General features: G+C 41.7%; 1 protein-coding gene across 1 annotated transcript; it reads left to right on the plus strand.

The window, feature by feature from the left end:
* The first annotated feature begins 4,451 nt into the window (after nucleotides 1–4,451).
* LOC129824079 (cullin-1) lies at nucleotides 4,452–20,014 on the plus strand. Its single transcript, XM_055883390.1, has 22 exons — nucleotides 4,452–4,675; nucleotides 6,670–7,021; nucleotides 7,243–7,420; nucleotides 7,621–7,788; nucleotides 7,882–7,932; nucleotides 8,057–8,147; nucleotides 8,250–8,413; nucleotides 8,545–8,707; nucleotides 9,424–9,554; nucleotides 9,699–9,806; nucleotides 9,900–10,006; nucleotides 10,198–10,246; nucleotides 16,443–16,574; nucleotides 16,798–16,915; nucleotides 17,120–17,196; nucleotides 17,297–17,428; nucleotides 17,781–17,873; nucleotides 18,169–18,216; nucleotides 18,337–18,419; nucleotides 18,647–18,752; nucleotides 18,925–19,038; nucleotides 19,297–20,014. Exons 2-22 carry the CDS (start codon nucleotides 6,882–6,884, stop codon nucleotides 19,375–19,377), a joined length of 2,334 nt encoding a protein of 777 aa, XP_055739365.1. The 5' UTR covers nucleotides 4,452–4,675; nucleotides 6,670–6,881; the 3' UTR covers nucleotides 19,378–20,014.
* Nucleotides 20,015–23,790: the final 3,776 nt, after the last annotated feature.

The raw sequence follows: 23,790 nt of genomic DNA on the forward strand, positions 1-23,790 counted from the left end.
GGATTTATTTTCACATTTCCAATTGAGGGACTCTTATTTTGAAACCTGAAATCGCAGGACTTATTTTCAAATTGGAAATGCAAGACTTTCATTTTTGCTTGACATATTTTAAAATCAGTAATGCTGGCATGACTTTTATTTTGGCATGATAAATTGGTGGACTCTTATTATGAAGTGCGTTACATCCAGCTCATAGTTTCATCCTGCTCGATGTAACGCTGAGCTGGATGCTGGATGTACAGTTGAAGTCGGAAGTTTACATACACTTAGGTTGAAGTCATTAAAACAAATTTTTCAACCACTCCACACATTTCTTGTTAATAAACTATAGTTTTGGTAAGTCAGTTGGGACATCTACTTTCATCTACTTTCATGACTTTTTACTAAGTCATTTTTCCAACAATTGTTTACAGACAGATTATTTCACTTATCATTCACTGTATCACAATTCCAGTGGGTCAGAAGTTTACATACACTAAGTTGACTGTGCCTTTAAACAGCTTGGAAAATTCCAGAAAATGATGTCATGCCTTTAGAAGCTTTTGATAGGCTAATTGACATAATTTGAGTCAATTGGAGGTGTACCTGTGGATGTATTTCAAGGGCTACCTTCAAAGTCAGTGCTCCTTCTGCTTGACATCATGGGAAAATCAAAAGAAATCAGCCAAGACCTCAGAAAAAATGTGTAGACCTCCACAAGTCTGCTTCATCCTTGTGAGCAATTTCCAAACACCTGAAGGTACCACGTTCATCTGTACAAAGAATAGTACGCAAGTATAAACACCATGGGCCCACGCAGCCGTCACACCGCTCAGGAAGGAGATGCGTTCTGTCTCCTAGAGATGAAGGTACTTTGGTGTGAAAAGTGTAAATCAATCCCAGAACAACAGCAAAGGACCGTGTGAAGATGCTGGAGGAAACAGGTACAAAAGTATCCATATCCACAGTAAATCAAGTCCTATATAGACATAACCTGAATGGCCGCTCAGCAAGGAAGAAGCCAATGCTCCAAAACCGCCATAAAAAAAGACAGACTATGGTTTGCAACTGCACATGGGGGCAAGGATCTTACTTTTTGGAGAAATGTCCTCTGGTCTGATGAAACAAAAATAGAACTATTTGGCCATAATGACCATCGTTATGTTTGGAGGAAAAATGGGGAGGCTTTCAAGCTGAAGAACACCATCCCAACCGTGAAGCACGGGGGTGGCAGCATTATGTTGTGGGGGTGCTTTGCTGCAGGAGGGACTGGTGCACTTCACAAAATCATGAGGAAGGAAAGTTATGTGGATATATTGAAGCAACATCTCAAGACATCAGTCAGGAAGTTAAAGCTTGGTCGCAAATAGGTCTTCCAAATGGATATTGACCCCAAGCATACTTCTAAAGTTGTGACAAAATGGCTTAAGTTCAACAAAGGCAAGGTATTGGAGTGGCCATCACAAAGCCCTGACCTCAATCCCATAGAACATTTGTGGGTAGAACTGAAAAAGCGCGTGCAGCAGCTCTGTCAGGAGGAATGGGCCAAAATTCACCCAACTTATTGTGGGAAGCTTGTGGAAGGCTACCCCAAACATTTGACCCAAGTTAAACAATGTAAAGGCAATGCTACCAAATACTAATTGAGTGTATGTAATCTTCTGACCCATTGGGAATGTGATGAAAGAAATAAAAGCTGAAATAAATCATTCTCTCTACGATTATTCTGACATTTCACATTCTTAAAATAAAGTGGTGATCCTAACTGACCTAAGACAGGGAACTCATTTTTACTAGGATTAAATGTCAGGAATTGTGAAAAAACGTATTTGGCTAAGGTGTAGATAAACTTCTGATTTCAACTGTATCTCTGAGCTGGATGCTGGATGTAACTCTGAGCCGGATGCTGGATGTATTTCTGAACCGGATGCTGGATGTAACTCTGAAACGGATGTTGAATGTAACTCTGAGCCGGATGCTGGATATAACTCTGTAATGGATGCTGGATGTAAGCATTTCCTGATAAGGTCTACAACTGTTGTATTCGGGCTCCCGAGTGGCGAAGTGGTCTAAGGCACTGCATCGCAGTGCTAGAGGCGTCACTATAGACCCTGGTTTGATCCCAGGCTGTATCACAACTGGCTGTCTTTGGGAGTCCCAGAGGGCAGCGCACAATTGGCCCAGCGTCGTCCGGGTTAGGGCAAGGTTTGGCCAAGGTAGGCCGTCATTATAAATAAGAAATACACTGCTCAAAAAAATAAAGGGAACACTTAAACAACACAATGTAACTCCAAGTCAATCACACTTCTGTGAAATCAAACTGTCCACTTAGGAAGCAACACTGATTGACAATAAATGTCACATGCTGTTGTGCAAATGGAATAGACAAAAGGTGGAAATTATAGGCAATTAGCAAGACACCCCCAAAAAAGGAGTGATTCTGCAGGTGGTGACCACAGACCACTTCTCAGTTCCTATGCTTCCTGGCTGATGTTTTGGTCACTTTTGAATGCTGGCGGTGCTCTCACTCTAGTGGTAGCATGAGACGGAGTCTACAACCCACACAAGTGGCTCAGGTAGTGCAGTTCATCCAGGATGGCACATCAATGCGAGCTGTGGCAAGAAGGTTTGCTGTGTCTGTCAGCGTAGTGTCCAGACCATGGAGGCGCTACCAGGAGACAGGCCAGTACATCAGGAGACGTGGAGGAGGCCGTAGGAGGGCAACAACCCAGCAGCAGGACCGCTACCTCCGCCTTTGTGCAAGGAGGTGCACTGCCAGCGCCCTGCAAAATGACCTCCAGCAGGCCACAAATGTGCATGTGTCTGCTCAAACGGTCAGAAACAGACTCCATGAGGGTGGTATGAGGGCCCGACGTCCACAGGTGGGGGTTGTGCTTACAGCCCAACACCGTGCAGGATGTTTGGCATTTGCCAGAGAACACCAAGATTGGCAAATTCGCCACTGGCGCCCTGTGCTCTTCACAGATGAAAGCAGGTTCACACTGAGCACATGACCACATGTGACAGACGTGACAGAGTCTGGAGACGCCGTGGAGAACGTTCTGCTGCCTGCAACATCCTCCAGCATGACCGATTTGGCGATGGGTCAGTCATGGTGTGGGGTGGCATTTCTTTGTGGGGCCGCACAGCCCTCCATGTGCTCGCCAGAGGTAGCCTGACTGCCAATAGGTACCGAGATGAGATCCTCAGACCCCTTGTGAGACCATATGCTGACACATGCACATTTGTGGCCTGCTGGAGGTCATTTTGCAGGGCTCTGGCAGTGCACCTCCTTGCACAAAGGCGGAGGTAGCGGTCCTGCTGCTGGGTTGTTGCCCTCCTACGGCCTCCTCCACGTCTCCTGATGTACTGGCCTGTCTCCTGGTATTGCCTCCATGCTCTGGACACTACGCTGACAGACACAGCAAACCTTTTTGCCACAGCTTGCATTGATGTGCCATCCTGGATGAACTGCACTACCTGAGCCACTTGTGTGGGTTGTAGACTCCGTCTCATGCTACCACTAGAGTGAGAGCACCGCCAGCATTCAAAAGTGACCAAAACATCAGCCAGGAAGCATAGGAACTGAGAAGTGGTCTGAGGTCACCACCTGCAGAATCACTCCTTTTTTGGGGGTGTCTTACTAATTGCCTATAATTTCCACCTTTTGTCTATTCCATTTGCACAACAGCATGTGAAATTTATTGTCAATCAGTGTTGCTTCCTAAGTGGACAGTTTGATTTCACAGAAGTGTGATTGACTTGGAGTTACATTGTGTTGTTTAAGTGTTCCCTTTATTTTTTGGAGCAGTGTATTTCTAAACTGACTTGCCTAGTTAAAAAATGATCACAATAATTTTAAAAAATGTGACAAATAAAAATGTATTTGAAGTCTGAGCCGGATGTAACTCTCAGCTGGTTGCTGTATGTAACTAACTCTGAGTCGGATGCTGGATATAACTGAGCTGGATGCTGAATGTGACTCTGAGCCGGACGTTGGATGCTGGATGTAACTGATCTGGATGCAACGCTGAGCTGGATGCTATGCAGGATGTTTTAACTCTGAGCTGGATGCTATACTGAATGTAACATCAAGCATCCAGACTTAGCTCAGTGTTACAGATCCTATTGCCAAAATCCATCTTACTCCATTTTCTACTACTGCCAGTCTCATAATAATATGTGATGGTGAGTGGAAGGGGAACCATCTGGCTGATTGTTCTACTTGTACCTGTAGCCTGGTTCATCAAACTATGCCAGAGCCGGACCCATAAAACCATATAAAAATTATAGGATGTTTTAGAATATGACAACATTAATTGTTTTCTGTTGTAGTAGGGGTATACATCATTATCAATCAGTTTTCCTTAGAAGTTTGACATTTTCACAAACCAGGCTGTGACATGGAACAAAATGGCCTTATTAGCCGCCGACCGTATACGGAACGTTAAATTCCACACTCAAATTCCATGGGACATCTTTCTGTGAACGCAGATTTATGAAGTGTTATTTCTATACACTGCCGCAGCTATTGTTGTGGCAGTGAAAGTAAATAATTTAGAGAGAAAGGGGGATTTGTTTTAGAAAGGGGATTTTCCAATACTCTACTCGGATTATAAACGTAATATTTGTGTCTAATTTGCACTGTTTTCTTTGATTTGGAGCCAAGAACGAGCACTACTGCTACTGGACGATGGTAAACTAACGTCAGCTAGCTACGTTCGCTTGTTAGCTAGCTAGTACAGTAGCTAAGCATAGCTAGCTAGCTAGCTACACATATCACCAGTGAACTTTGATATTTTTGTACCTATTTAGTTAACTGGTTATACAAAAACTGAACGCGCAGTAGACTAGTTTGTGTTGTGTTTATACAGCGAACACCGACTGGCTGTCTTATCTTGGCTGCCTTCTGCGGACAGCTAACTTTGCTAGTTAGCATTGCGCCCGAACAGCAGGCCTCATTTCTCGCGGTAACGTTAGTTAGCTTGCTAACGTTAGTTATCTATATATCATGTTAGTACTAGCCAGTGCCATATGTTAGCTAAATAACAGTTGTCAATCAAAATGTACAGTTTGTCTTGTTATCGAGGAGTTATTTGATTTTACTAGCTAGCTACATACACCTAGCAAATAATGCTAGCGTCAGCTAGTCTAAACCATTATTATCTGCTATTGTTGCTTACGCTTCACTGACCAGGTTAATATTAACGTACAGGTTTAGCCATGGCATGATAAAGCTAGTTAGTCACAAACTCAGAAGTTTCCCTGGATAGCTAGATCGTGCCGGAAGACTGTACAGGTGTATATAGCCAGATAAAGTTACTGTAGCTAACGTTAGCTACAACGATGTTGCCTTTTGCTAGCTACCTAACGTTACTAGTTATCAATATTAACAGTTGTGCAACTGACAGTGAGCTATGGAGCTAGCTAACAATAGACAGAATAGATATGTGACGACGTATTGCAAGCCAGGCATTCCAAGGTTGTTGTTAGCTACCAGCTAAGTGACAATCATTTTGCCCAAACATAACGTTATTATCCCTATGATCATGTAGCTACCTCTGCTGCCAACTGTCCGACGTTATATTTGTTTATTTGTTGAACTGGATTAGTGTCACTGTTTCAGAACTTTGTTATGCAGCAAGCTACCTTTACTGCACATATGCTAGTTCCCTCCATCCAAAGCACCCACACCACTTTGAGAGGTTAGGCTACCTCTTTCCAGTGAGTTTTCTGCGTTATCTGCATCTGTTGCCATGGTTACAGAGAGCCAACCCTGTCTGATAAGATTATGAATAATTGAGCCTTGACTGAAGGAGTAGCAAATTATCTTGAACAGTTGGTTATTAAACGATTAAGCCCAACACGTAGGTTACCATGTCATGTTTGTCATTCATGCAAAGTGCATGCAGTGTTTCTGCATTCAAGACAAGTCATATTCTTATTAGATACATTTGTCTCTAGTAACCACGGATACACGTCTATGGTTGTATTCTAAGACTTAGTAGAATCTAAATTAAATATTTGCGTACATAAACACAGTAATGAAACAAGATCAGGTTAGGCCTACATAATCTTGAAATCATAATTCTGTGTGCTTGTCTCCTTTTAAATCATGGTTGTTCTTTTTCTTTGTAATTTCTCTACCTTCAATATATTATTCAATTATACTTGAAGGATGTCCTTCTCCATGCCGGAAATCATCCCCGCCATGCACATGGTAAACAGAAGCCGAGGGCAGCGGGATTTAGGTTTCAAGCTGAAGGAAAGCCCAATCCAGTCAGCCATATTCCCCCCAGGCATCGCTGCACTGCGGTGGACAGGCACACTTACTGACACTGTATTAAAGTTACAATATTCAGGACCAGTGAAGGTCAGACCTCAAGCCCAGCTGCTAGGTCCTGATCAATGGGAGGCTGGAGTCAATATAACACTGACTAAGCTAATCTCTTACAATATGTCATACATTAGCACCTGTCTAGAGAGCAGCTTTGTGTGGCAGGGGACTTATTCCAAAAAATGTTCTGTGTAGTGTAGTCTATAATGGAAGCAGTTTTGAAATAATGCATATATTGATGAGCTAATTGATTTTCCCAACATTTTATCTTACACTTCAGAGTGCACCATGTGACTTATACTAATGTGTGCTCCTTTCTTACAATGTTTTTTGTTGTGTGTGTGTGTTTGCAGGTCTCTTGGCAGGGTGCTCTCCTGATTGCTACTTGAAGGGGGTCTTCCAATATCGTCTGCCACTCTGAAGAGAAGACCCCACCTTGTCTTGTGTTCGATTGTGACCTCTCTCATCACCTTATGGAGGAGTAGCTCTTGACAGTTTCATTACACGCGATAAAACAAAACGTGACACAGCAACTGAGAAGAGAGCAACAACAAGCAAAGAGACAATGTCATCCAACAGAGGCCAGAACCCTCATGGGCTCAAACAGATTGGCCTAGACCAGATCTGGGACGACCTGCGAGCAGGAATACAGCAGGTGTACACCAGACAGAGCATGGCCAAAGCACGATACATGGAACTCTACACGTATCCTTCCACATAGATGCACTGCAAGGCTTCTCTGACTAATGTACTTCCTAATGCGGTGTGTTTATTAAAGGGCATAGTTAACGGATGGTTTCTATGCCTGGTTAGTCAAACAAAATGGCAAAGCTGGAAAAAATCAGTTTGAATCATAATTGGAGAAAATCCATTTGTCAGTATTTTCAGTTTTTACATTTATGTTGTTGCCTTAACCCACCACCCAGACATGTTTATAACTACTGTACCAGTGTGCACCAGTCCAATCAGGCCCGTGGGGCAGGGCCCCCGCCATCCAAGCCCTCTAAAAAGGCCCCCACCCCAGGAGGGGCCCAGTTTGTGGGCCTGGAGCTCTACAAGAGACTCAAGGAATTCCTCAAGAACTACCTGACCAACCTGCTCAAAGTAATGCTCTTTCCTGTACCTTTTTAAATGGACTGAGGTCAATGAAGTGACTGAATTAATTGAATACTGGTTAATTTTCCATAAGCCCTTTCAAAAGAGGTTAAAGGAAGCATATGAAATATCCTACCACATTTGCATGCTTATCTTTAACTAAATATCAGTCTCTTCTTCTCTTCCCTCTCTTTTCCCTTCATCTGCAGGACGGAGAAGACCTGATGGATGAGAGTGTATTAAAGTTCTACACACAGCAGTGGGAAGACTACAGATTCTCCAGCAAAGTGCTGAATGGTATCTGTGCCTACCTCAACCGGCACTGGGTCCGCCGCGAGTGTGATGAGGGGCGCAAAGGGATCTATGAAATCTACTCCGTAAGATGATAGACAATCATTTTATTAACCCACATCTCATCTTAATGGTTTTCTCAACCGTATGCATCGCCCCATCCTTTCCTCTCCTTTCAGCTCGCTTTGGTGACATGGAGGGAATGCCTTTTCAGACCTTTGAATAAACAAGTGAGTATCCCCTCAGATCAGCTGTGGAAAAGTTATTCCCAGTCTTAGTTGATTAGTGAGTAGATTGTGATAATGTACATTTTGTTGAAGGCTTACCTTACATTTCTTCCCCCCTGCAACTAAGGTCACAAATGCTGTATTGAAGCTCATCGAGAAGGAACGTAACGGAGAGACCATCAACACCAGGCTTATCAGTGGAGTCGTCCAATCCTATGGTAGGTCCTGGCATATTTTAGTTGTGTGTTGGTCAACCAATATGAAACTATTGTGAAAAATCTTATTTCATGGCTCTGACAGTGGATTTGTGTGTCTTTTAGTTGAGTTGGGCCTCAATGAGGATGATGCCTTTGCCAAAGGCCCCACATTGTCGGTCTACAAAGAGTACTTTGAGACTCAGTTCTTGGCGGACACCGAGCGCTTCTACACACGAGAGAGCACAGAGTTCCTGCAACAAAACCCTGTTACTGAGTACATGAAGAAGGTAGGTTATCAAACCTGTGCATCGAGCGAAATAGTAGCTGTATCTGTGGCCTTTGTTTAGTGTAAAAATGTTAACCGAATCCTTCTTTCTATCCGTCTCCTTCTGCTCTCTTTTTCTCCTCTCTCTCTCAGGCGGAGGCACGTCTTTTGGAGGAGCAGCGGAGGGTGCAGGTGTACCTCCATGAGAGCACGCAGGACGAGCTGGCCCGCAAGTGTGAGCAGGTGCTCATCGAGAAGCACCTGGAGATTTTCCACACAGAGTTCCAAAATCTTCTGGACGCTGACAAAAATGAAGGTACAGAGGAGAGTCCAGATGGCAATTGCCAGACTTGCCTTTTTGTTTTGTGTACTTTCCATAAATTTATACACAATGTACAAAACATTAGGAACACCTGCTCATTCTATGACAGACTGACCAGGTGAAAGCTATGGTCCCTTACTGATGTCTTTTGTTAAATCCACTTCAATCAGTGTAGATGAAGGGGAAAAAAGCATTAAAGAAGGGTTTTTAATGCTTGAGACAATTGAGACATGGATTGTGTATGTTTGCCATTCAGTTAGTGAATGGGCAAGACAAAATATTTAAGTTTCTTTGAACGGGGTATGGTAGTAGGTGCCAGGCCCACCGGTTTGAATGTGTCAAGAACTGCAACGTTGCTGGGTTTTTCACACTCAACAGTTTCTGGTGTGTATCAGGAATGATCCACCAACCAAAGAACATCCAGTCAACAACTTGACACAACTGTGGGAAGCATTGCAGTCAACATGGGCCAGCATTCCTGTGGAACGCTTTCGAAACCTTGTAGAGTCCATGCCCTGACGAATTGAGGCTTTCCTGAGGGCAAAACTCAATTTTAGGAAGGTGTTTATAATGCTTTGTACACTGTGTATGTACTTCTATATGTACATTTACTGTATATGTACGTTCCATGTGAGCTTTGGCTGTGTAAATGTATGTTTGTGGTTATCACCATTTATTCTCATATATATATATATTATATCTCTGTGTAGACCTTGGGCGGATGTACAATTTGGTGTCCCGAATCACTGATGGGTTGGGAGAGCTGAAGAAACTCCTGGAGACGCACATATACAACCAGGGCCTTGCTGCTATAGAGAAGTGTGGAGAAGCGGCTCTCAATGTAAGAACTACAGTGGATAAAATAGTGACATTTACGCATACTTTTTACCCAAAGGTTCACATCTTTATTGGATTCATCTGAGACACTCTCTCCAGTTCACTTGGGTTATCCTTGACTTTCTTGTTTTCGTTTACTTCACCACAGGATCCCAAAATGTATGTCCAGACCATCTTAGACGTCCACAAAAAGTATAATGCTTTAGTAATGTCAGCGTTCAACAACGATGCTGGTTTTGTTGCTGCTCTAGACAAGGTATGGTCAAATTTTACTATATTTTGTGGTGTAAGAGGTTTTCATATGGTGTCACGCACACTGTTGCTGTTAAGTTTTAACTGTTTTTTCCAGGCCTGTGGACGCTTCATAAACAACAATGCTGTGACCAAGATGGTGCAGTCGTCCAGCAAATCCCCAGAGCTGCTGGCTAGATACTGTGATTCTTTGTTGAAGAAGAGGTGTGTCACTCAGTCTCTCCTCTGATGCATTCACCCAATACATAACTCCAGACCCACAGTTTGATATTCAAGTCTACACACGCCTGAGAGCAGTGAGGGCAGTAGCCTGCACTCTAGTATTGCTATTGACTTTTGTTCTGAAATGGTTCACATTGACATTGATTTTAAATGAAATTCTTTATTTCGCACAGCTCAAAGAACCCAGAGGAGGCAGAGCTGGAAGACACACTAAACCAAGTGGTAAGTTGGGGGACTGCTTTTTTTCAAGTGTTCAGGTGTCACACTGGCATGTCTGAATACCCATACTAGCGTACTACATACTTAAACTGCATATTATGTACACATTGTTGCATACTATTCAGCACATACTGTTTAGTAAAAAAGTATGCAGTATGCCACGGCCGCCATGCAGTAGCGGCTCCTGACTGGCTGAGTAGGTGAGTCGGGGCCGAGTGCGGGTGGATTTTTGCAAATTCAACAGACATGAGGTGCGTTTGGTTAGCTTAAACTATTGCGACATTGCGGAATGGTTGGTACTGAACGACACGTTTCCCAAAACGTTCTTGAATGGACTTTGAGGTACATTTGGTGGGTGTGGCAAGGTGTAGCTTGAAGCAATGAGTGACGTATTTAATGGGCAGTGGCCAGGCTGACACCGTTCCACAACCCAACTCCTCCCGATTTTTCAACTGGTCGTTCAGTACGGAATCTCGTTTCCGTTCAGTTGAATGTTCCAGAATGTAGAAACGTACTGACCGTGGCCCTGCATCGCATTAACGAGCCTGACAATAGCTAATTTCCAATTTGATTAATTTCTCTAAATGCTGAGTAGAGTAGGAATGGAGTTATAGGCCTACTTAGGCTGGTTAAAGGCAGACTATCACATTCAATCTTTACTGTAGCCCATATAGTCCATCTATCCTATTCATACTGAACAAAAATATAAATGCAACATGCAACAATTCCAAAGATTTTACTGTTACAGTTCATATCAGTCAATTTAAATAAATTAGGACCTAATCTATGGATTTTGCATGCCTGGGAATTAGAGGCCGACCGATTAATCGGAATGGCCGATTAATTAGGGCCGATTTCAAGTTTTCATAACAATCGGTAATCGGCATTTTTGGACACCGATCGTGGCCGATTATATTACACTCCACGAGGAGACTGCATGGCAAGCTGTGATGTGACTACCTGTTATGCGAGTGCAGCAAGGAGCCACGGTAAGGTGCTAGCTAGCATTAAACCTATCTTATAAAAACAATCTTAACATAATCACTAGTTTACTACACATGGTTGATGATATTACTAGTTTATCTAGCTTGTCCTGCGTTGCATATAATCGATGCGGTGCCTGTTAATTTATCATTGAATCATAGCCTACTAAGCCAAACGGGTGATTTAACAAGCGCATTCGCGAAAAAAGCACTGTCGTTGCACCAATGTGTACCTAACCATAAACATCAATGCCTTTCTTAAAATCAATACACAAGTATATATTTTTAGTTAATATTGCCTGCTAACATGAATGTCTTTTAACTTCTTGTCAATAGGGGGTGCTGTTAGCACTTTGTAATAATTCCGTTCCCAAATTAAACTGCCTCGTATTCAATTCTTGCTCGTACAATATGCATACTATTATTACTATTGGATAGAAAACACTCTAGTTTCTAAAACCGTTTGAATTATATCTGTGAGTGAAACAGAACTGGACTTAGAGCAATTTTCCTATGTGGATGTGAGAATGCAAAATTTTGCAAGCTGCTCTGAGATCTGTTTATAAATCTGCCTGTCTTCTATTGGTTGAGATGCACTGCATACGCCTTCCCCTGGATGTTAGCGAATAGGGAGACTTGAAATGGAGTCTCTACGTAGATCTGAAAGGTTATAAATGGCTTGGCAAGGACGTGTCTGGTCTTTTCCCTCTTCGCTCTGACACACTGAGGACCTTGGCATATTGTACTAGAACCTTCGGTTATAGCTCTTAGAAATTTCCGGCTGTGTTTTTATTCGATATAGGCTTTAAAGACATCATAATGTTGTTATTTTAAACCGTATTATATCAGTTTATGTCAGTATATTGCGATTTTCGGGTATTTATTTTCGTGGCGTTCTAGGGAGTTGGGTATCTCTGTCTCAAATGCTAATGTTTACTGCTAATTGCAACGTTGAAGAGGACGTTCTACAACCGAGCAACGATTATTTTGGACAAAGGACACCTTTCCCAAGATTCTGATGGGAGTTCATCAAAAAGTAAGAACTATTTATGCTGATAATTCGTTGTTCTGTTGAAAAATGTCAAATGCATAAGCCGCCATTAATTTCAATGCAGCCTCGCTTTAACGCACGCTGTATGTTGAAGTAACGTTAATTTTAAAAATGTAACACAGCGATTGCATTAAGAACTAATTTGTCTTTCATTTGCTGTCCAACCTGTATTTTTTTGTCAAGTTTAGGATTATTTATTGATTAGAATAGGTGCCTCTCCAAAGATTTCTCCTGACATTTTCTGGGCAGCTTGGCAACTTTTCTCATTGTATAACCACGATTTGTGCCGCTAAATATGCACATTTTCGAACAAACTCTATATGCATTGTGTAATATGATGTTATAGGACTGTCATCTGAAGAATTCTGAGAAGGTTAGTGAAAAAAATAATATATTTTGGTGGTTTATACGTTATCGCTATTTTTGGCTTGAATCAATGCTGTTGTGATGTTTGCTATTGTGGTAAGCTAATATAACGCTATATTGTGTTTTCGCTGTAAATCTGAAATATTGGCTGGATTCACAAGATCTATGTCTTTCATTTGCTGTACGCTGTGTATTTTTAAGAAATGTTTTATGATGAGTAATTAGGTAATACACGATGGTCGCTGTAGTTATTCTAGTTGCTTTGGTGAGTTGTGATGGTGGCTGCAATGGTAAACTATGATTTATACCTGAAATATGCACATTTTTCTAACAAAACATATTTATTGTATAGCATATGTTATCAGACTGTCATCTGATGAAAGTGTTTCTTGGTTAGTGGCTATTTGGTCGAATTTGTGATAGCTACTGATGCAGTAAGAAAATGGTGGAGTAAAAAAAGTGGTGTCTTTTGCTAACGTGGTTAGCTAATAGATTTTGTGTCTTCCCTGTAAAACATTTTAAAAATCAGAAATGATGGCTGGATTCACAAGATGTGTATCTTTCATTTGGTGTCTTGGACTTGTGATTTCATGAATATTTTATTATATGATATCCCTGTGGCTTTAGGCTAGGCTATGCTAGTCAGCTTTTTTGATGGGGGGGTCCCGGATCCGGGTTTGTGACTCGTTAGAGGTTAAGAAATTGTGTCACTTCTCTTGCATTCTGTGCAACAGAGTCAGGGTATATGCAGCAGTTTGGGCCGCCTGGCTCGTTGCGAACTGTGTGAAAACTATTTCTTCCTAACAAAGACAGCCAACTTCGCCAAACGGGGGATGATTTAACAAAATTTTGCCAAAAAAGCACAATCGTTGCACGAATGTACCTAACCATAAACATCAATGCCTTTCTTAAAATCAATACACAGAAGTATATATTTTTAAACCTGCATATTTAGTTAAAAGAAATTCAGGTTAGCAGGCAATATTAAACTAGGGAAATTGTGTCACTTCTCTTGCGTTCATTGCACGCAGAGTCAGGGTATATGCAACAGTTTGGGCCGCCTGCCTCGTTGCGAACTAATTAGCCAGAATTTTACGTAATTATGACATAATATTGAAGGTTGTGCAATGTAACAGCAATATTTACGGTTCCGTATTTCACTGAAAGAATATACCTTTTGTTTTTGAAATGATAGTTTCCCGGATTTGACCATATTAATGAGCTAAGGCTCGTATTTCTGTGTGTTATTATATTATAATTAAGTCTATGATTTGATAGAGCAGTCTGACTGAGCGGTGGTAGGCAGCAGCAGGCTCGTAAGCATTCATTCAAACAGCACTTTACTGCGTTTGCCAGCAGCTCTTCTCAATGCTTCAAGCATTGCTCTGTTTATGACTTCAAGCCTATCAACTCCCGAGATTAGGCTGGCAATACTAAAGTACCTATTAGAACATCAAATAGTCAAAGATATATGAAATACAAATGGTATAGAGAGAAATAGTCCTATAATAACTACAATCTAAAACGTCTTACCTGGGAATATTGAAGACTCATGTTAAAAGAAACCACCAGCTTTCATATGTTCTCATGTTCTGAGCAAGGAACTTAAACGTTAGCCTTTTTACATGGCACATATTGCACTTTTACTTTCTTCTCCAACACTTTGTTTTTGCATTATTTAAACCAAATTGAACATGTTTCATTATTTATTTGAGACTAAATTGATTTTATTGATGTATTATATTAAGTTAAAATAAAAGTGTTCATTCAGTATTGTTGTAATTGTCATTATTACAAATATACATATAAAAAAATCGGCCGATTAATCTGTATTGGCTTTTTTGGGGTCATCCAATAATCTGTATCGGCGTTGAAAAATCATAATCGGTCGACCTCTACTGGGAATACAGTTATGCATTTGTTGTTCACAGATACCTAAAAAAAACTGGGCCTCACAAGGAGCCTTAGGATCTCGTCATGGTATTTTTGTGCTTTCAAATTGCCAATTGATAAAACGCAATTGTATTCGTTGTCCGTAGCTTATGCCTGCCCATACCATAACCCCACCACCCCGGGGCACTCTGTTCAAAACGTTGACATTAGCAAACTGCTCACCCACACGACCCCATACACATGGTCTCTGGTTGTGAGGCTGGTTGGACGTACTGCCAAATTCTCTAAAACGATGTTGGAGGCGGCTTATGGTAGAGAAATGAACATTACATTCTCTGGCAACAGCTTTGGTGGACATTCCTGCAGTCAGCATGCCAATTGTACGCTCTCTCAAAACTTGAGACATCTGTGGCATTGTGTTGTGACAAAAATGCACATTTGAGTGTCTTTTTATTGTCCCCAACATAAGGTGCCACTGTGTAGTAATCAATAATCAGCTTGTTGATATGCCACACCTGCGACACCTGCGAGGAGAAATGATCACTAACAGGGAAGTAAACAAATTTGTGCACAACATTTGAGAGAAGTAAGCTTTTTGTGCCTTTGAAACATTTCTGGGATCTTTTATTTCAGCTAATGAAAACATGGGATCAGCACTTTACATGTTCCGTTTCATTTTTTGTTCAGTGTAAAAAGGACTGAAGACAAAAAACGATAATTTGGTTCCATTTCAGCATATTTATTAGTGAAACCATAGTGCTGTAACATATATAAATGAAATAAAATAGCCTATTACACGCACAAACCTTTCAGATGTTCAAATCAAAATGCTATTTCACAAAAAAACATGGACAGTCGGGTGCATCGCAAATTCAGAACCTCTGGACAGCAACATAATAAACTAAAGCACCGATCATTGGGAACAAGATCAGAATGACTGCTAAGGATTGATCCATAAATAGTTAATTAGTTTAACCTAGCCTACAAAACGAAAACAATCCATATGTTCAAATCAAAAGGCCTGATTAACATGATATCAACAACGCAGCCACATCCTGAGTCCCCGGTGCCATCACATTCAGAAATCAAAAGATGGTTTAGTATTTAGTTTAAAAGCTATGACGATAGCCAAGAGAACAAGAAACACTTTGAGAAAACAGAAATCCACTTTTGGTTAAAAAAAAGAAAGAGAAAAAGACTTCTGTTTTCAAAGATGTATCCTATGATGCAATACTCGTGATCATTTTAAGGAGAACAAAAGGACTTACATTTGAACACCACAGGAGAAGCTTCGCTAGTAGGCATCTTCCCAATTAAGTTTTGTTGTTTGGCTACTTGAAGAGAACTAGGTCTTATCACTCGCAGCCCACCTCTTCCAATGCATTGTGGGAAAATGTGCATCGAATTCTACTAGATGAAGAGATGAAATAAGTATAACATCCTGGCATTTTTATACCTGATTTTTGAAAAGTCACAGATTATATTTTCGCATACTGAGAATGCGTCATGCGCGATTGCGTTATTTCCCACTATTTGTTGATTTCGGTAGCCCCTCCCAATATCTAATTGATCAGTTGTTGTCAAAGCCAAAATTAGTATGACATCAGTGCATTTAAAGTATACTTTATTTTTTAAACGTGGCATACTATTAAACTTTATTTTTTCGCACACTCGAACAGCCTACTATTTAGGACGCAAGGATGGGTATTCCTACACTGCCACTGGTACTTCATCTGGTTATCTGGAGTCGACAGGATGAAAACTGGGACTTCCACAACTGCCTGCCTTGCAGACCCAATCTCCTCCCCCTCCTTCAGCCTGATGTTGTATTTTAGTTTGTTTACAGTATGTGACGTGATCTCTATTCACAACTCTATATCTAACTGTTATGTGTTCTCTTCCCTAGATGGTGGTCTTTAAGTACATAGAGGACAAAGATGTGTTCCAGAAGTTCTACGCCAAGATGCTGGCTAAGCGGTTAGTCCATCAGAACAGCGCCAGTGACGATGCTGAAGCCAGTATGATCTCCAAACTGAAGGTAGTACACAACTGAAATCTTGTTCACCTCATGACAATGCCTTTAATTGCCTTGAAACACATTTTATCAGTTTGCAGTTTTTATTGTGACATTGCCATTGCATTTTGATTGGTTTGTTGAAATACAAATCCGTAAGATATTTTCTGGTTGCTCAGTGTTTGGACTGTGTTTTACCTGGGATCACCCCTGTTTTAATGGTATGTCCTGCCCTCTTTCCTAACAGCAAGCGTGTGGCTTCGAGTACACCTCTAAACTTCAGCGCATGTTCCAGGACATCGGCGTCAGCAAAGACCTAAATGAACAATTCAAAAAGCACCTCACCAACTCTGAGCCTTTGGACTGTGAGTATAATGTGACTAATGAGCAAAAGGAGAGTATCCAGATACTGGGATTCATTATGACAGAAAGGAGTTTATTGGAAACTCGGCTACCGAGATGAATCTACAGCCCTGTGTATCCTAACCAAACTGTAAAACAAAGAATCACTTTGAAACAAAGAACTATGGTAAGAAGATTGCTGATCTGTTTGTGTGTCTATATCCCAGTGGACTTCAGCATCCAGGTCCTCAGTTCTGGTTCCTGGCCCTTCCAGCAGTCCTGTACATTCGCATTGCCCTCTGAGGTAAGACACACTAACGGATCCTCCACTGTGACCCAATTAACTGACATTGATCCCTGTTTACTCACCGTTCTCTCTTTTCTTCTCTCCTGCCCTCATTCAGCTGGAGAGGAGTTACCAAAGGTTCACGGCCTTCTACGCCAGCAGACACAGCGGGCGCAAGCTGACCTGGCTCTACCACCTGTCCAAAGGAGAGCTGGTCACCAACTGTTTTAAAAACAGATACACTCTACAGGCGAGTACAGCTGTTGTCTCTCTGGTCAAATAAAATGCAATAATGTCCTTTCAGACTCTCACGAGTTAGGAATATTCATTAATCAACCAACACTGTTGAAGAAACATACTGGAGCGGACTGCTGTGTGCTCACTGTCTACACCTGCATTGCTTGCTGTTTGGGGTTTTAGGCTGGGTTTCTGTACAGCACTTTGAGATATCAGCTGATGTACGAAGGGCTATATAAATAAATTTGATTTGACACAAGCAAAAATTCCACAAATCAACCATATGCATGGAGCTGAGTTGCCATGGTATCCTGTACTGTAAGATGGTTTTGATGTGTTCCCTGTTGCTCCTCCTGTCCTCCCAGGCTTCTACCTTCCAGATGGCCATCTTACTACAATACAACACTGAGGATGTCTACACAGTGCAGCAGCTCACTGACAGCACGCAGATCAAGATAGTGAGTACTGACAACTCTAACGGATCCAGTATACCATCGAGACCCACTTTGGAAACGAGCGTTTTAATGAATACTTTCAAGTGATATCCTCTGGGTCCACATTGTACATTTGTTGTATTTGTCTGTTACTCAAAATAAATGTAATTCAAAAGTTACTGTCAGACAGACCATTTTCTTTGATGGATGGTTTTTCAAAGGAAGATGTTATGCTGTGATGTGAAGATATAAGCTGAAAGCAACAGCCCACTAATTTGCTTCATACGTTTTGATGAATGTTTGTTTTTTTCCCCAACAGGACATTTTGGTGCAAGTGTTGCAAATATTGTTGAAGTCCAAATTGCTGGTAAGTTTTGTGCCTCTTATTAGCAGATAGACAGAAACAACTCCAGTTGATAGGGAATCACCATTCAGCAATGTAGAGTCTCTTTGAAAGTTTTGACCTAAGCCATGTTCTTTTGTCCAGGTCCTGGAGGATGAGAACGCAAATGTGGATGAAGTGGAGTTCAAACCAGACACCTTAATAAAACTCTTCCTGGGATACAAAAAGTGAGTGATGACACACACCATGGCTGATTCCAAATGTCACCCTATTCCCTATATAGTGCACTACGTAGAGAATGGAGTGCCATTTGGGATGCAACCCATGTTATCAGTGTAGATCACAACTGTACAAATGGTGTAAAAAAGATATTCATAATTCCTATGATGTTACTGTACTGTAATCGATTCCATGAACTGTTGCTGATAGCAGGTTTTGATTTTAATCTTGACAGCAAGAAACTTCGGGTGAACATTAACGTGCCAATGAAGACAGAGCAGAAGCAGGAGCAGGAAACCACTCACAAGAACATAGAGGAGGACAGGAAACTGCTAATACAGGTACACTGTCCATTAGTCCATCATCATGCTCTTCTGTTCACTGAAATTTACACACTCTCAAGCACTCATTAACATTCACAAAAATCAATGTTTACCATCCATGCACAAATGACTCTGGTCTAGAATATTGTTGTTTAAGGCTGTTCTGTTGTATTCCTCCACCCTACTGTAGGCAGCCATCGTGAGAATCATGAAGATGCGTAAAGTGCTGAAACATCAGCAGCTCCTGGCAGAGGTTCTGAACCAGCTGTCATCCAGGTTTAAACCAAGAGTCCCCGTCATCAAGGTAAATTATGCATTAGATTAGGAAACATTAGATGGCAATTTACCTGCCGACTCCAGAGGATTTCTTGGAACCACATACTGTAAATGCAACACCTGCCATGGTAGGAACGGTTTTGTTTGTCTTTCAGAAATGTAACAAATCTATACTGTGTTTTTACATTACGGTTGTTTCCTGTAGGTTTATGGAAACCACTTTCTGTATGCAACATATGCCATGTTAGTAATGGTAATAATGGTCATGTGTGTTTGTGTCTTTCAGAAATGCATCGACATCCTGATAGAGAAGGAGTACCTGGAGCGTGTCGACGGAGAGAAAGACACTTACAGCTACTTGGCTTAAAACCTTTTCATTGTTCTCCACCCTTCCTCCTTTCTTTTTTTTAGTTGTTTCTTGAGTAATAAACATCATTCTTTTTGACATTTGGCCAATGTTGTCAGGAATGCGAGCACAGAAGGAGAAAAATAAAAAAACAAAGAAGAAAGAAAAGTCTTCTGAATCATCAAGGTGGTTGCTAAAGCTGGACTTCCCTTTAAACTCGGAGATTATGGGATAGCTGCTCGCCCAGTGTTTGTTTGAAGATCCCATCTGAACTGCTCAGGTTCGACAGATACATTTTGATATGTAAATATGGACAGAGACCTTTACCCCTTTATCTTGCAAAGTTAACATTACAAAAAACCCAATCAAAACCCTTCACACCGAGGGTTGCATGCTACTGCCTATCTGCATTTAAGGAGCAAAACAACGTAATAGGGGAGAAGCTGTTAAGACACTGCTGTGTTACGTGGCAGGAGCAAATTAAGAACGTGTTTTAAAAAAGATGAGCAATTTTAGCTGCACTTCCAGAGCGCGATCTGTGTGTTTGAAAAAGGCCCTTAGAAGTGTAATCTGCATTGCTACCTGCTACCAGAAAACCATTTGTATAGTGTGGTTAACTTTTTTTTAATGTGGTAAATAAAAGTTAAAGGTTTCTGTATGCCCTCTGATGGTCTTTATTCCTTCAAAATGGATGTAAAAGTTTGGATGATATGTTAGACATTAATGGATATATACTGTGCACTGAATTTATGCTCTGTGCTCAGGCTGTCACTTTGGGGGCCAGGGCCGTCATATAATTGGGGGTGTAGGCCTGCAGGAATGAAAAATGTCACCTGGAGATTTTAAGTCAGTGCTGGTTACTTGACATTACAATCCCGAAATGACATACTTAGCTGTTCATCACTAGTCATTTGTAAACTGTTAAACTCAAATAAAGCTTGTTGTCAACAGGATAAATTGGGATTTTGTGGGTATTAGAACTGAAGGTTGCTACATGATCAGCTTTCATCAGAATGTACATCAATGTCACTGCAAACTCGCAGTGATGTAAAGTACTTAAGTAAAAATACTTGAAAGTACTAATTAAGTGTTTTTTAGGGGGTATCTGTACTTTACTATTTATATTTTTGACAACTTTATACTTTTACTTCACTACATTCTTAAAGTAAATGATGTACTTTTTACTCCATACATTTTCTCTGACACCCAAAAGTACTCGTTATGTTTTGAATACTTAGCAGGACAGGAAAATGGTCTAATTCACACACATATCAAGAGAACATCCCTGGTCATCCCTACTGCCTCTGATCTGGCGAACTTACTCAACACATGCTTCGTTTGTGAATTATATGAGGGTTGGAGCATTCCCCTGGCTATCCGTAAATTAAAAAAGACACGAAAATGGTGCTGTCTGGTTAGCTTAATATAATGAATTTGAAATGAATTATACTTTTGCTTTTGATACTTAAGTATATTTTAGCAATACTTTTAGACTTACCCAAGTAGGATTTTACTGGGAGACTCACTTTTACTTGAGTCATTTTCCATTACGTTTTTTTACTTTTACTCAAGTATGATAATTGGGAACTTTTTCCATAACTAGCTGCACTTTGTTTCATTTGACCTTTTTTTCAATTGTCATTTGTATATATCCATAAAAATGATACCAGCTGATTCATGATTTCGACTGGTTGAGAAACGCTGCCTTCCTGTCTGTCTCGTCCTGACACGTTCATTACTGGGTACTGATACAGAGTCAATGTTCGGGGGCACCGGTTATTTGAGGTACTATGCACATGTAGGTAGAGTTATTAAAGTGACTATGTATAGATGACAACAGAGAGTAGCGGTAGTTTAAAAAGGGGGTGGGGGGCACTGCAATAGTCTGGGTAGTCATTTGACTAGATTTAGTTCAGGAGTTTTATAGCTTGGGGGTACAAGCTGTTTAGAAGCCTCTTGTACCTAGACTTGGCGCTCCGCTGCCGTGCGGTAGCAGAGAGAACAGTCTGACTAGGGTGGCTGGAGTCTTTGACAATTTTTAGGGCCTTCCTGTAACACCGCCTGGTATAGAGGTCCTGGATGGCAGGAAGCTTGACCCCAGTGTTGTACTGGGCCGTTCGCACTACCCTCTGTACTGACTTGCGGTCGGAGGCCGAGCGGTTGCCATTTCAGGCAGTGATAAAACCAGTCAGGATGGTCTCGATGTTGCAGCTGTAGAATCTTTTGAGGATCTGAGGACTTGTGCCAAAATCTTTTCAGTCTCCTGAGGGGAAATAGGTTTGGCGTGCCCTCTTCACGACGGTCTTGGTGTGCTTGGACCATGCCAGTTTGTTGATGATGTGTACACCAAGGAACTTGAAGCTCTCAACCTGCTCCACTGCAGCCCCGTCGATGAGAATGGGGGCGTGCTCGGTCCTCTTTTTCCTGTAGTCCACAATCATCTCCTTTGTCTTGATCATGTTGGGGGAGAGGTTGTTGACCTGGCACCCCACCGCCAGGTCTCTGACCCCCTCCCTATAGGTTGTCTCATGGTTGTCAGTGATCAGGCCAACCACTGTTGTGTCATCGACAAATTTAATGATGGTGTTGGAGACGTGCCTGGCCGTGCAGTCATGAGTGAAAAGGGAATACAGGAGCACGCACCCCTGAGGTACCCCTGTGTTGAGGATCAACATGGCAGAATTGTTGTTACCTACCCTTACCACCTGGGGTCGGCCCGTCAGGTAGTCCAGGATCCAGTTGCAGAGGGAGGTGTTTAGTCCCAGGGACCTTATCTTATTGATCAGCTTTGAGGGCACTATGGTGTTGAACACTGAGCTGTAGTCAATTAATAGCATTCTCACATAGGTGTTCCTTTTGTCCAGGTGGGAAAAGGCAGTGTGGAGTGCAATGGAGATTGCATCATCTGTGGATCTGTTGGGGCGGTATGCAAATTGGAGTGGGTCTAGGGTTTCTGGGATAATGGTGTTGATGTGAGCCATGACCAGCCTTTCAAAGCACTTCAAGGCTACAGATGTGAGTGCTATGGGTCAGTAGTTGTTTCGGCAGGTTGCCTTAAGTGTTCTTGGGCATAGGGACTATGGTGGTCTGCTTAAAACATGTTGGTATTACAGACTCAGACAGGGAGAGGTTGAAAATGTCAGTGAAGACACTTGCCAGTTGGTCAGCGCATGTTCGGAGTACACGTCCTGGTCCTTCGGCCTTGTGAATGTTTACCTGTTTAAAGGTCTTACTCACATCGGCTGTGTAGAGCGTGATCACACAGTCTTCCAGAACAGCTGGTGCTCTCATGCATGTTACAGTGTTGCTTGCCTCGAAGCGAGCATATAAGTTTTTTTAGCTCGTCTGGTAGGCTCGTGTCACTGGGCAGCTCTCTGCTATGCTTCCCTTTGTAGTCTGTAATGGTTTCTAAGCCCTGCCACATCCGACGAGTGTCAGAGCCGGTGTAGTACGATTCGATCTTAGTCCTGTATTGCCGCTTTGCCTGTTTGATGGTTCGTCGGAGGGCATATCAGGATTCCTTATAAGCTTCCGGGTTAGAGTCCTGCTCCTTGAAAGCGGCAGCTCTAGCCTTTAGCTCAGTGCGGATGCTGCCTGTAATCCATGGCTTCTGGTTGTGGTATGTACGTACAGTCACTCTGGGGATGACGTCATCAATGCACTTATTGATGAAGCCAATGATAGATGTGGTGTTCTCCTCAACGCCATCGGACGAATCCCGGAACATATTTCAGTCTGTGCTAGCAAAACAGTGTTAGCATCTGCTTCCTCTGACCACTTTTTTATTGATCTAGTCACTGGTGCTACCTGCTTAAGTTTTTGCTTGTAAGCAGGAATCAGGAGGGTACAATTATGGTCAGATTTGTCAAATGGAGGATGAGGGAGAGCTTTGTATGCGTCTCTGTGTGTGGAGTATAGGTGGTCCAGAGTTCTTTTTCCTTTGGTTGCACATTTAACATGCTGATAGAAATTTTGTAAAATGGATTTAAGTTTCCCTGCATTAAAGTCCCCGGCAACTAGGAGCGCCACCTCTGGGTGAGCATTTTCTTGTTTGCTAATGGCGGAATACTGCTCATTCAATGCTCTCTTGGGGGTGGAAGGTCCTATATATAGGGGCAACACTCAGTGACATCACTTCCTGAAACAGGAGGTAAAAGATATATAACATAGGTTCACAATGTTAACATTCAATGTATCAAAATATATTTTTATTTTTTATTTTACCGTTATTTTACCAGGTAAGTTGACTGAGAACACGTTCTCATTTGCAGCAACGACCTGGGGAATAGTTACAGGGGAGAGGAGGGGGATGAATGAGCCAATTGTAAACTCATAAACAAGGAATGTGATCAATATTTACAATAATATAAAAAATAAATGTCCCTTTTTCAGGACCCTGTCTTTCAAAGATAATTTGTAAAAATCCAAATAACT

This window comes from Salvelinus fontinalis, chromosome 26 (genome assembly GCF_029448725.1).
Source record: "Salvelinus fontinalis isolate EN_2023a chromosome 26, ASM2944872v1, whole genome shotgun sequence".
NCBI classification, from domain to species: domain Eukaryota; kingdom Metazoa; phylum Chordata; class Actinopteri; order Salmoniformes; family Salmonidae; genus Salvelinus; species Salvelinus fontinalis.